Here is a 14,928-nt window from a genome sequence, read left to right on the forward strand (position 1 = left end):
TTCTTTCCCACATGTTTTAAAAGCAAACCTACTTGCAAGTAGCCTGAGTGACTCATCTTAATGTCCCTTCCTCTCTCTGTTCCCGCGTCCTCTCTAGCACAGGTGGTGAAGAGTGACCCAGTACACTGGGGCAGCAGGATGAGGAGCGGGGACGCTCGACTGAGAACTTGGCCCTCCTGCTTGCGCTGGCCCCGTTACACACGGGGTGAGGACTTCAGCCTCAGGGTCTTCAAGAAAATGGAGAAGGAGTCGTCCCAGCCTTCTGCTGTGAGCATTTTAGGAGAAACTCTTTTAAACTGTATTGTATGTGCAAGCTGTGCATGCTCAGTCACCCGGTAATGTCGCCCCTTTGTGACCCCGTGGTCTGCAGCCCGCCAAGCTCCTCCGTCCATGGGACTCTCCAGGCAAGAATGCTGGAGTGGCTTGTCAGTCCCTTCTCCAGGGGAGCTTCCCGACCCAGGGGTCGGGCCCAGGTCTCCTGCATTGCAGGTGGACTCTTACCATCTGAGCCACCAGGGACGCCCTTAAACAGTATCAGGGTAGGATAAGCAGGGTTTGAAAGGTTTTAGCACAAGTGGTTGAAAGGAGACAACCATTCATCTCATTTAAATTATCCCAATCCCCACTTTTCTTTATTCCACAGCTTTTAAAAAAGTGCAAAAAATATTACCTACATATCACCCAGTAGCTTGGCTACAAAGGCACTGGTGAATCCCAAGTAAAGACTACTACCAATATTTACATTTTTAAATTTTTCAGCCATGCTGCACGATCTTAATTCCCTGATCAGGGATTGAACTGCGACCCCTGCTTTGTAAGTGTGGAGTCTTAACCACTGGACTACCAGGGAAGTCCCTCCTACCAATATTTAAATGTGGAGGGAGGCACAATGATTCTGCTCCCAAGATAAGTCCCACAGATCACTGCCATTTCCCCTTTAGTCCCATTAAGGCTTCAGCTTTGCTAAGGGTCTCTCTTCCTCTCAACCAGAAGGCTATTACGTTTGCCTTTGGCAACACGGACATGGATCACAGGAACTTCCAGGAAGGCTGTCCTGATGGCTGTGACTCCAAAAGGGCAGGAAAAATCTTGGCAGCAACAGGAGGGAAGTGTGTGTGTGTGTGTGTGTGTGTGTGTGTGTGTGTGTGTTTAGGTGGGTTTACAGGGTTAAGACCGGCAGCAGGAGGAATAAGGAAAGAAGTTCGTGACGTATTCTTTTAAACAGTGAGGCTCACCACTCGATTTTGAGATTATGATAAATGGTGGCAGGTCACAGGTATGTCTGGTCATTGCCCCCACTTCTCCAGCTGTGGCAACAATGGGAAACCAGGAAATAGGCTTGAATCCAGCTGCTGGCCCACACTAAGAAAATAGGAAGTAAACCAACGCACAGCACAAACTCAAGACAGCCTACATATGGGGAAAACATACAAAGTCAAAGTATCTGTCGCTCTGTCGTGTCCTACTCTTTGCGACCCCGAGGACTGTAGCCCGCCAGGCTCCTCCGTCCAGGATTTCCGAGGCAAGAATACTGGAGTGGGTAGCCATTCCCTTCTCCAGGGGATCTTCCCAAAATATATACACGTGTAAACAGAAGACTTATTAGGAAGAAGACTGAGCGTGTGCTAGGTCCTCACACTTTGATAATGAGAAGATAACCACTCTCCAAGCCTTCGCCTTCCTAGAAGAGTGACAGAAGTTATAAGGCAGAAATAGTTCTCTTCAGGACAGCGTTCCCTTCTTGGGCCGACACGGACACTCCCCTGCTCAGAGGAAACAGCCGCCATCGCTCTCACCCTGTGTATACCTTCGGTGTTCTGTGTGTGGACCGGCCCGGGTACCACCACCCCTATTGAGCCCCAGCCCAGTGGGATGTGGCCACTTGGCAGCAAACAGAGGAGTCTCTTCTCCAGAGGTCGGTCTGGGATCCCAGCCTGTGCCCACATGGGCACAGAGGACATGGGGTTTAATTATACATGCAAACGTTCCCCTTCTGTGACATGAATAAGTTAAAAGCGAAAGGTTAATATGGCAACAAGAAGAAAAACCATCATGGAATGAGAATGTTTTAGAGCTCTCATTGAGGAAAATAACGGCTATGCTCTGCCTCACAAGACCACGGCTGCGCTAACACCGCACTAGAACGTCTGAAGGGAGGAGCCGGAAGACGCTAGGGTGGTGTAAGAGATTCTAAGGCATGGACGAGACACACCGTTTCTACCTGGCAGGGAAATCTGTCCTGTGAGTGAAAAATAGAACAGAATGTTTGACTGGTTACTTAAATATTTGCAGTCGGCTCCCTAAGAAAGTAAAGCTTCCTCTTAGAGTCGTCACCATCAAATACTATTTACTCAAGGCCTCTCGTGCCACTGTTTGTGTCCTGGATAAAATAATGTCTGCAGAAATGGTTCTGTATTTCTATCAAAAAACAGAAATCAACGCGGGAATACAAGAGAGACAGGCACGCCAGCAGTGAACACGTTTCCTAGGTGCCATTCGCAATTCTTTTGCTCAGTATTGGAAGGGACCTGGAACCCCTTCACCAGTCCCGACTCCACCTGGCACCTCCTGCCCCGAGGCCCTCTCTCACCCAATCTGGCCAAACAGAAAAGGAATCTGTAATGAAGGTAGAGCCCATGACATTCCCTTCCGAGCTTTTGCCCGATTTCTGGAACACAGGCCAATACAAATGTTCATAGCTATATTAACAAATGAGCTCTGCACCAGGGAGATGATAATAAAGCCCTTTTGAGTCCAGCCTTTCGGAGGCCTGGGTCTCAGTGTGGGAGTGAGGGAGCTGGGACAAGAAAGCTAAAGGACGGCCAAGGGATGAGGACCTTAAGGGAAAAAGAAGTTCCGTCTTCTAGCCCTCCCAGAACTGCACGAAGCTCTTTCCCAGTCTGTCTTGTTTAAGCAGCCAGGTAAATAACACCAAGGTACATCCTTTGAGCTTAACAAGATCTAGACCTTCAAGAAAGGAATTCTCTGGGTACATAAACAGGTCACATTTTTATCTTATTAAAGCAACCTATTCCCTGTTTGTATAAGAGAGAGTTTTGGCACTTGGAGTGCAATTCTCACTGAGTTTTCAAGTGCTTAAAAAAACATTCTAATTCCTTATTTAAGATCTAACTTCCCCAGTTATGGGTTTTCTGTGTATATGTCTTATGTATACACACACATACATATATCCTGAGAGTTGCTTAGGATACATATATGGCAATGACAGAGTGACCTCATTAGTGGTAAGACCACTGTTGGTTATATTTATTGAAAGTCATTTAAAAAGCTGACAGAGAAAGGCAAATGTATGCTATCACTTATATGTGAACTCTAAAAAAAGGAGTACAATGAACTTATCTACAAAACAAACAGAATTACAGGTGTAGAAAACACACATATGGTTACCAAGGGGAAAGCAGGGGGAAGGGATAAACTGGCAGATTGGGACTGACATGTATATACTACTATATAGAAAACAGATAACTAGAAGGACCTACTGCATAGCACAAGGAACTCTATTCAATACCCTGTAATAACCTTTATGGGAAAAGAATCTTAAAGAGTGGATACATGAATATGTATAACTGATACACTTTGCCGTATACCTGAAACTAACACAACATTGTAAACCGACTATATTCCAATAAAAATTAAAAAAACAAAGCTGACATATAAATATTCCTTGCTATCAGCTGAAGTACAGAATGTTATAGCAAATACAGAAATCACAGAGGTCAACCCCACTGTGGAGCTATTTATTCAATAAATTAGGTTTCATAGTCTTTATATGGGCTTCCCTTGTAGCTCAGTCGGTAAAGAATCTGCCTGCAGTGCAGGAGACCCGGGTTCGATCCCTGGGTTGGGAAGATCCCCTGGAGAAGGAAATGACAACCCACTCCAGTATCCTTGCCTGGAAAATCTCATGGACAGAGGAGCCTGGTGGGCTGCAGTCCATGGGGTCGCAAAGAGTCGGGCATGATTGAGCGACTAACACACTTAAATATGGTGAAAATGTACATAAAGACAGGCTTTCGTGTTAATATTAAACAAGTCTGCATTTTTTACCCAATTTTTGGAATTACGGAAATGTGATAATTCCCTATCACAAGCAACAAAAGAGAGACAAATTGGATTATAAGTAAAACATTTTGCACCGCAAATAATACCATCAAAAAAGTGAAAAGCAGGATGAGAGAAAGTATTTGCAAATCATATATCTGATAAGAGACTTATATCCAGAATATATAAGAAAATTTTACAACTCAAAAATAAAAAGACAAGTAATTTAAAAGCAGCGAAAAAATAAAAAATAAAAATAAAAGCAGCGAAAGAACTTAAGTAGACATTTCTCCAAAGAAGGTATACAAATGGCCAAAAAGCACATGGAAATATGCTCAACAACATTAGCCATCTGGGAAATGAAAATCAAAACCACAATGAGATACTAGCTCACACCCAGACGATGGCTATAATAAAAAAGACAGACAATAACAACTTTTGGCAAGGATGTGGAAAAACTGAAACTCCCATACATTGCTGTGGGGATATAAAGTGGTGCAGCTGCTTTGGGGAACAGCTTGGCAATTTCTCAAAATGTTAAACATAGAGCTACCATTTGACCCAGGAATTCCACTCTGAGGTATATACCCAAGAGAAACGAAACACATGTCTACACAAAAACTTGTACATGAATGTTCTTATCAGCAAAAGCTGGGCAACAACCCAATTGTTCAACAACAGGTGAATCGATAAACAAAATGTGGTATATCCATTTTATACCATGTATAAAATTAGTATTGTTGGTGTATTCATTCCAGTAACATCAATGGAATATTATCCTGCCATAAAAAGGAATAAGGTACGGATGCATGTTACAAGAGAGACGGGCCTTGAAAATGTTATGCTAAGTGAAAGAAGACACTTATTGGGTGATTACATTCACATGGAGTGTCCACAACAGGAAAAATCTACGGACAGGCAGTGAATTATCAGCTGGAAGGGTATTGGGAGAAGAAGTTGGTAAGGAGTAACTGCTAATGGGTACAGAGTTTCTTTCTGGGGTGATAAAAATATTCTGCCACTGGAACTGGTGATGGTTATGCAACTCTGTGAATACACTAAAAGCCACTGAATGGTATACTTTAAATAGGTAACTTTTATGGTATGCAAATTAGATCTCAATAAAGATGTTGAGAAAGTAGGATGGTGTTTACAAAAGCAGTTTAGAAGTCCCCTCTGAAACATAACAATCTAAAATATATACATGATTATGGGACTTCCCTGGTGGGCCAGTGGTTAAGACTCTGCCTTGCGGTGCAGAAGACAGAGATTCCATCCCTCGTCAAGAACTAAGATCCCACATGCCACAGAGCAACTAAGCCAGCATGCCAGAACTAGGGAGTCTGTGCACTGCAACAAAAGACCCCGCATGCTGCAGCTAAGACCCAGTGCAGCCAAATAAATAAACAAAATCAAATAAACAAAATACATGCATTATTAGAAAAGTAGGGTACCAGGTTCAATAGGTTTCTCCAGGTTCTTAAAAAAAGTTGAAGTGGAAAAAAAAAAAGCATTTTTTCAATTTCAGACTGATTAGACTAGGCCATTTTTACATTTTCATGCTTTCAAATTCCTCAGCATCACGTATTTGACAATGTGCTAAACAGACAGCATTAATAAAATACTTTCTTTTACTGACGTTTCTAAATTACTCTTTAGCTCTTTTCTCTCTTTTTTTTTAAATTACTCTTTAGCTCTTTTATAGTTTGTTAGCATGTCCAACGTGTTCACTCGGGAGTTCCTTTCCATGGAGTGTAAGCAGGGAGAATCACGGGAACTAGGGAAAACCAGGCCTTCTGGGTTCTTTCCACTATTCAGTGAAATCACTTGTAAGTTTGAAGGAGGGCAATATGAGATGACATTAATATAAACCGAAAATACCTATTTTCCATCCCTATAGATTATTACTGAAGTCATACGGAAGTCATAGCTTATAAATTTTGATAGACTACAATTTTCCAAGGGAGAAATACTATATAGAACAGTGAATAGTTTTGCCCTGAGAACTTACTTAGCTAAACTCTCTACTTTATCTCAATGAATTCTTTAGAGTCTCAGACATAATCTTTGATTTGCTGGGGGTGAGGGTGGGGAGATTCTCTCCCTTAAAAGAATGCACACGTTGCACAGAAATAATCATGAAATTTCACAGCAAAGAACATGGAAAAAAATAGTATTATCTGAGGCTCACCAGCAATGCCATCCTTGATTTATTAGGGACACATGCCCTTCTAAAAAAGATTCCCAGTTACCATTTTTTTCCTAATAAATTAAAAAGAATCTCCACTGAAGAGAGATGATTCTTTTTTAAAAGTAAAATGTGCATTTAAGATAAGGGTGGGATGGGGGGAGGGGAGGGAGGCTCAAAAAGGAGGCAATATATGTATAATTATGGCTGAAATAAACACAATATTGTAAAACAATTTTTCTCCAATTAAAAAACAAAACAAAAAAGAGAGCTTTCTTCTCCGTCAGTTTCAAGCTGAGGCACGCTTTTCAGATGAACAAAACTTACATCTCTAATTAACCATTTCCTTGGCACAGAGCTTCTCAAAACTAAGCTTTCAGAATTACTTATAAAAAAACTCAGCGTTTCAACTGGGTCCATAGAAGAACTCAAGAATTTGCATTTCTATAACTTGCCTAAGGCGCTTCCCTGGTATCCCAGACAGTAAAGAATCCATCTGCAATGCGGGAGACCTGGGTTCGATTCCTGGGTAGGGAAGATTCCCCTGAAGACTCCAGTATTCTTGCCTGGAGAATTCTATCTTCGCCAACTCGTTTTGACTTGGCTCCTCCAGGGACCACACTTTGAGAAGCACGGCCTTAGCATATAGAGTTGCTACTGTCTAGGTCAACTCCTGGCTGGGCAGTTTTCTCCAAAACTCCACCAGAAAGGAAAGACAAACATCACCCAAAGGCCAAACACATTTACATCCAATATTTAAATATCAGCAGTAACCATTAACTTTTAGGGGCTCATACATATTGCTTCTCTTCCTGATTTCACACCACCCTCACTCTTGCCCATCTGAGGTGTGGTTCTAGGGATTCTTCTCCTTCCAGCTATCCTACAGGACTGTAGCCAGGTCTGTTCAACATGTCCTTCTCCCCAGATACAGCAGGAGTTTCCACTCGTGGGCTCCCACCAGAGTGGACACAATCAGCTGGAATTTGTAACTGGGACTAAGACATTTCTGTCCAGTTGCTCTTTTGAACAAGAGGTATACTCAGAAATTGTTGGCAATTGCTATGTTCTACCATATGGGCTGGGTATCAGAAAAAAACCCATTTATGAGCAGAGAAGCAGGGATGAGCAAGGACCTTCTGGGCTCCACGCCGTTCCTACCCCCAACCCCTGGCTTCAGTGGAGGCCTGACGCCCTGCTGCCCCCTGCCCTTGGGTTCACCCCATGAGTCAGCCCCAAAGGTATATGTGTGCATGCTAAGTCACTTCCGTCGTGTCCAACTCTGTGACCCTGTGGACTGTAGCCCTCCTGGCTCCTCTGTCCATGGGATTCTCCAGGAAAGAATACTGGAGTGGGTTGCCATGTCCCACTCCAGAGGATCTTCCCAACCCAGGGATCGAACCTGTGTCTCCTGCAGCTCCGGCACTGCAGGCAGATTCTTTACCACTGAGCCACTGGGAAGCCCCCCCGCCCCGCCCCTGCAAAATGTGCACCTCCTATTGAATTCCCTTTCTTGTCTAAACTGGCTGAAGAGGATTTGTTACTTAAAACCAAAGGGGCCCTAATTAAAACTGTTAACAAAGTCAACCTTTGGGTACCTTTCCTCTCTGTTTCTGCTCACCTTGGAGATTGAATTCACCTTAAAACTTCATCCTACCCAAGTTTACCTGCTTCTCAATATCTCTGCACTGAAGCCCTTTTTTACATAGATGATTCCCTGAACTCTACATCACTATGTATTTCAAATCCAGGACCTGCCTGGATTCCTCTATAAGAGGCAATGATAATTTATATTTCCCTCCAAGACTAGGTAGGGATAAATGAATATAAATCAGAAATGAATATAAATCCATGTGGCTTCCTTCTTTGAGCATGGAAAAAAGAAACCCAATATACATGTTTTGAATTAAGATCTAATGGGAGATTTTATTTACCATGTTAGATCAATTTAAATGTTTAATTTTTCATTAATGTTTCTGAAAACCTCCAGCTTTCCAGCCACTTATTTTTATGGGATTCATATTTTAAAATGGCATCTTATCTGCCTACTTCTTGGTTCAACCATACATGTGGTGTATTGTACATATGCATGACCAGGGAGAGGGGGGTATTTCTTTGTTGCTTTGAGTCTAGCTACTTCTCTTTTTCTTCTTTTTCTTTTTAAATTTACTGAGGTATGGTTGATTTACATTACAGCTACTTCTCTTAAAGCGCAAGAGACAGAGTCACTTAGGGCACTACGTCATACCTGGGATAACACATCTGCTCTTTAGGTTTTCAAAGTCACTAGACGCTGCAAAACCAGAGGTTAAGAGTGACTTGACTCTCTCAGTCTGTCTGATGTTATGTAGCCTCTGATTTTGATTTCAGGATTTGGGTCTTTTTAAATCAGGACTTCTGGGGATTATCTTTGGCAACTATATGCTTAGCAGAAAAGTCTGATTATCTTGGCTGCCTCATGTCACATAACAACACGTAGTCCCAGACACCCAGTGGTTTTCTTAGAGTGGGTTGCTTTCTTTATGGTAATCAATTTACTTGGCCCAGCTGTCAGGCACTTGACTGCCCAAGGAACAACTGGAAATAGGACTTGAGCCACAAGGAAGGGAGAAAACTCAGATTTTCCTAAACACACAGTGAATGAAAAGTTTTGCCTGGTCACTAACACATCTGTGTTTTCCTCATGAAACAGAAATGTCAATTTGGAAAACAATATAACTACAGAGGTTTCTCCACCCAGGAAAGTTTCACATGATATCTGACCTGGCCATGAGCCCAACATCCATCGTGAAGGACTTAATATAAATTAATTTAAAACCGGAAATGAGGCAGCTGACATTATTGACTAGTTTCCTCTTGTTAATTTAAGGAAAAGATTGAAAGGACCTAAGATATGGCAGATGACAGCACTGAAAAGTCATAGAAATAAGTAACAGAGAATAAAAATTCTCTTATTCCACATTTTAGGTATTCCTTGGGTCAAAACTTAAAGAAGGGGGAAAATGTATGGTAATGCATGGGACATACTTTTCTCATCCAACTCTTCTGCACCATATGGATTCTCCCCAGGGGAACAGAAGACCATAAAAGAAAATTAGCAAGGCAGGGACTCCCACCCATAGGAATACCTGTTGGGATCTCAGATGAGAAGCAGCACTGACTACCTGCATAGACGCTACTCCTGTCTATACGGGGACAGGACACACCACAGGAAAGGGGGGCCTGAGGACCCAGACAGGTCCTCTCCTCAGATGCCTTTTAGGGCAGAAACACTGAATTGCTAAAATTATAACTTGAGGAAACGCACCTTAGGAGGTTTTCTTCCTAACATTTTCCTTCTCCCAAGAGCACCAATCTGTCCGTGATTAGAAACCCTAATGCCCACTTTAAACCTAGTAAAAGGTGAGGTCTCTTTACCTTTGTGGCTTAGGAATGAAAAGACACTTGTTATTTTTAAGTCACACTCCCTATTTTTAGGAATGACTTGGAGACTTCTTCACAGTTTCCTGGCCACAGTCTGCTAGACTGTACAAGTATGAAGTTCCAAGTGCAAAGCACTGATTGAATGCATTCCACTGCCCTGGATTACTTCTGACTAGACCACAAGCATCTAGAAGGTAGGGACTGCGGTACATATTTCTTTAACCTAAGTCTAAGCACACAGAATGCTTGGGAAATTTTTTCAGAGCAAAACAATACTTATCTTAGTCTTCAAACAAGTTTTCATTTCCACAGCAAGAAGCAGAGGAGATGCCTTTGGAAATATGACCATGTCATCCATTCAACTATTGTCTTTTTTGTTTTCTTTTTTAAAATTTTTGGTTGCATCCTATGGCTTGCGGGATCTTAGTTCCCAGACTGGGGATCAAACCCGTGTCCTTGGCAATGAAAGCAAGAAGTCCTACCCACTGGACCGCCAGGGAATTTCCAATTCAACTATCGTGGAGCCCCACAGCATGTGTATTCACTAACACTCAACATAAGCATTTAGAAGAGCCATTACTGACCACAAATATCATTAAATGTGCATGGCTGCCTAGCCGTATTCTATTTCGGGGATCTCATTACTACCCAGGAAATGATTTCATACTTCATTGTCTCAAATCGCATCATCCAAAAGAATTAGGATAAAACGGTTTCCTTAGAGAATGTCTTTCCTTCTATCTTGTTTTTGCATATTATCTTTTGGGGCCACCCCAGCTTTCTCAGGTCACAATGCTGGCTACACAGCAAACTCTGAAATAGAAATACTACACACTAGAATCCTACCATTAGGAGGGGACAGGAGTCACTGTTGTAAGACAGTTAAAGTCATAATATGTAAGTCCACGTTATCAGAGAAGGAGGAGAGAGCGTGTGACCTCCCTGAATTGACTGGAAAGCCAACAGATTACTGTATGTCACCAAGACCTTTTGACATAGGACGGAGGGTTCAAATTATGAAAGCATGTTGGCCTGAACAAGTTTTTTTTTTAAACTTGCAGCTTTTAGCAATTAGCACAACCTTGTGAGATCTCCCATTTACACAGGAGAAACTGTACCATCAGTTTAGAAAAATGGGGTGATAGTAAGGATGTAGTAATTGTATTATGCTTTATCTGTAACAAATTATGTCCCCTGGAAGTTCCAGTGTGTTTTAAATTCACATCAAAGGAAAGAATTCTTAATCCCACCAACTGGCAAATACAGGAATTTCAACTGTTCTGATGCAATAATTTTAAGTAAATAATTATTAATTTCTTACTTTCCAACCTACCGGTCAACCAGAAACACGCAACTGCTGGTGAAATTACATTGGGAAGGGGTCTCACTAATACATTTCTTGCTTTCATCCTCCAAGCATCGTGAATTACAAACTGAATTTATCATCCTCCAAGTAGAATCCATACCAGAATTCTGAGTTTCTAAAAATTATCTTTAAGCAGCAATGAACTAAGGATGGGATATGATTTGGTAAGTAGTATTATTAACGTAACTTTTCCTTCTCTGTTTTTAAAGTCATACATTTGAATTTTATACTACATGTATGTTTCTTGCTGTGTGTGTGTGTGTGCTAAGTCCCTTTAGTCATGGCTGACTCTTTGCAACCGTAGGGACTGTAGCCCGCCAAACTCCCCTGTCCATGGGATTCTCCAGGCAGAATGCTGGACTGGGTTGCCATGCCCTCCTCCAGAGGCTTTTCCTGACCCAGGGATTAACCTTGCATCTCTTACATCTTCTGCATTAAAGAACCTGCAGGCGGGTGCTTTACCACTAGTAACACCTGGGAAGCAAATACTTCAAAACACACTAAATTTTTCAAAACACACTAAATTTTTATCTGTTCTGAAGCTCATGGGACAGATAGGAGACTGGGTGGGAAAAGAAATCCAAAATACATGAATTTCAAATTCTAAACCAATCTGCCAAAATTGGATAAGCTGAAATGACATTTAGATACTAATAAAAATATTATTTGTCTCAAGAACTTAGATTAATTACTGTAATATTCCATTATGAGAAATTTCTATTTATAAAATCTCATTGCTACTCTATCACTAATCACTTCAAGTGCCATCTTAATGGTTTATTAAGTTCAGAAAAATATTTTTAATGGTTCGTAAAGAAAATAGTACAAAAACACCAAACAGTGCAAGGTCCTCTATTAGGAAAGAAAGATATTTTGATCAATTAACAGAAGTGCTTTGCATGTCATTAAAACCCATTTAAAATTATGACCTACATCATCTTAGAAAAGCAGCAGTGTTTCCCAACAATTTGCAGTCATAATCAGGAAAAGAGGAGTGTATTTAATAAGATAGATATACGGCTAACATCCACAAACTCATACATGAAACACATGAATTTAAGGCAAGTAATCCAGTCATTCCCGACTTTACCTTAATAATGCGATATGGCTGCCAACAGGCTAATGTAACCCATGGGTAGCCCAGCTGGCTTGCAAGTGATGGTATCAGTATGTGAATATTTTAGCAGAAATCAAGTACCTGATAGTTTCATGAGAAGTTCAGATGCTGCTTTGACCGACATATCCCGTCTCAGTACGTTGCCCTTTGCTTCCTGGGGCTTAAGCGTGTCCTCAGAGATGCTCGGGGCTGACACTTCCGACTCGGGGCTGAACACATAGCTGGACCGAGGCAATGTGACGCTTAGGGCCTCCTCTTCCTTAGGCTCCTCTTTCACTTTAAAATTGAGATTCATGGGCTCCTTCTGATTTGCAGCTGTCAAAAGAAGAAAGGGATTACATACATATACATATACGAGAGACCACTCCCGCTCTTGGCTACTCCCAACTTAATGAGGTTTGAAATGCAGGAACACGCCGAGCTAACACCGGAGGGACCACAACCCTATCAAAATAGGCTGAGCCCTTGGCACGAAAATACAAGACACTCCATGAGAGCAGGACTTAGGAGAGTGTGGACTTCGGAATCTTTGGAACTTACCGTATTTCAAGAAGTGCTGCCTCTACAAAGTGTCTGGGCGTTTTCTCTTTGGTTTCCCTCAATGTCTTCTTCGCTGCACATGTCACTGCCTCTCTGACCTCTTAGCACTCTCCCTACCTAACCCTGTTATAGAATAATGCATTCAAACAGTTACTCTGCCATAAAACACTGAATATAAACATGTTAGTCGCCCAGTCCTGTCTGACTCTTTGCGATCCCCATGGACTGTAGCCGGCCAGGATCCTCTGTCCACGTAATTCTCCAGGCAAGAACACCAGAGTGGGTTGTCATTTCCTTTTCCAGGGGATCTTCCTGACCCAGGGATTGAGCCTGGGTCTCCCCCATTGCAGGCAGATTCTTTATGGTCTCAGCCACCAGGGGAGCCCCTAAACATGAGTTCACAGCAATAATCCAAGCAAAAACCTAGACAGCAGTGGTCAGGTGGGGATGGAGAACCTGTCGAAGAGAAAAGCTCAGCACAGAGATGTGCTACTTTGGCCTTACCATAAGCTGACGCTACAGCCCCACAAAGGGTGGGGCATGTATTTGGCGCTGTCTTTCTGGTCTACATCGTGTAGCCCAAATTATCTCCTAGTCCACAATGGGCAGTTTTAAAGGAAAAAAAAATATTATTTTCTAAATGTAACTTTAGTTTTGCAGAGAAGCTGCAAAGATGATACAAAAAGTTCCCATACATCCTTCACCCAGAGTTTCCTAAAGTTATCATCTTACGTAACCATGGAGCATTTGTCAGAACGAAGCAATTCCCATTGCTGTGATCTAAGATCCAGACTGTAGTCAGATATCACCAGTTTTTCCACTAATGTCCTTTTCCATTCCTAGCATGGTTGGCTGGTGTGGCGTGTGTGGTCAGAGCAAAGCTGACTGGCCTATTATGGGATGGATTCTGTGGCTTGGCTATACCACACCGCACTACATACAACTTCCTGATCTTCCTTGGGAAAAACCAAGAAGGAAGGCAAGCAGCCTCATGTACCACTTGCCACTTTCACAGGCATCTCACTTCCCGTTAAACGGTCATAGTAGGAAAACTTTAGGTTGGTTATATTAGGTATACTGGTATTTTGAGAAAGAAGATCTCATCCCAATACAGAAATTTTAGAAATGCTTACGAAAATGAGCCTTGAGCCCACACCTGCTTAACAAAGAAAAAAATAAAAGGATAAATTGCCAAAGCAAACACCTATCACCCCCTGCCCACCCCCTGCCTCCAGCCAACACATAAGCACAAAGTCTTTCCTTTCTGTCTCATGCCCCACTAAGAACATTTATTCTGGAATCAGAAGTCCACACAGACCAGCATACTTGGAAAGTGGACCCCAGAAGGCTAAAGTGACCTTTAGAAGTTTTACTACCAGAAAAATAAAGTGTGTGTGCATGCTCAGTAATGTCTGACTCTTTGAGACCCCATGGACTGCAGCCCACGAGGCTTCTTTTTCCATGGCATTTTCCAGGCAAGAATACTGCAGTAAGTTGACATTTCCTTCTCCAGGGGATCTTCCCGACCCAGGGATCGAACCCACAGCTCTTGTGTGTCCTGCAGTGACAGGCAAGTTCTTTACCACTGCGCCACCCGGGAAGTCTAGACAGATAAACAGCTAGGACTAAAACCCAGGTCCATGGATTGTCCACTTTGTATCCCTTCCTACCTCCATCACACCATCCCTCCATCTCTGGTCTCTGTTAGACCAACACTTGACTGGAACTTGACCTTCACGTCTTGGCTAAAACACCACCTTCTCAATGAAGACCCTGACCATCCTCATCAAGACTGCAACCCCCACCCCACAGGACTCCCAATCTGTCTTACCCAACTTTACCTTTCCTTTCTACTCCAAAATGTTTATTAGCAGAAAACACTTCACTGTGGACTGAATTTTGTCTGCCCACCTCCCCAAATACATATATTGAAGGCCTAACTACCACTGTGACTGTATTTGGAGACAGGGAGGTAATTGGTTAAATGAGGTCATTAGGGTTGGGTGTGACCCTTATCCAATATGATTGGTGTCCTGAGAATAAAAGAGACACAAAGGATGTGCACAGCGAGTAAAGACCATGTGGGACACAGAAGAAGGCAGTCACCTTGAAGCCAAGGAGAGAGGCCGCAGGAGAAACCAAACCTGCCAGCACCTTGATCTCGAACCTCCAGAATGACGAGAAATACATTTCTGCTGTGTGAGCCACCAAGTCTGGGGTATCTTGCCAAGA

General features: G+C 42.5%; 1 protein-coding gene across 8 annotated transcripts in view; it reads right to left on the reverse strand.

The window, feature by feature from the left end:
• The window catches only part of ZNF827 (zinc finger protein 827), a 186,736-nt gene that overhangs the window by 102,482 nt on the left and 69,326 nt on the right, over nucleotides 1-14,928 (reverse strand). For all 8 annotated transcript variants that reach the window (XM_043902546.1, XM_043902547.1, XM_043902549.1 and 5 more), the window contains exon 5: nucleotides 12,238-12,471. In XM_043902546.1, the coding sequence (XP_043758481.1) occupies nucleotides 12,238-12,471 (234 nt within the window). The remainder of the gene's footprint in view (nucleotides 1-12,237; nucleotides 12,472-14,928) is intronic.

This window comes from Cervus elaphus, chromosome 5 (assembly GCF_910594005.1).
Source record: "Cervus elaphus chromosome 5, mCerEla1.1, whole genome shotgun sequence".
Lineage (NCBI taxonomy): Eukaryota > Metazoa > Chordata > Mammalia > Artiodactyla > Cervidae > Cervus > Cervus elaphus.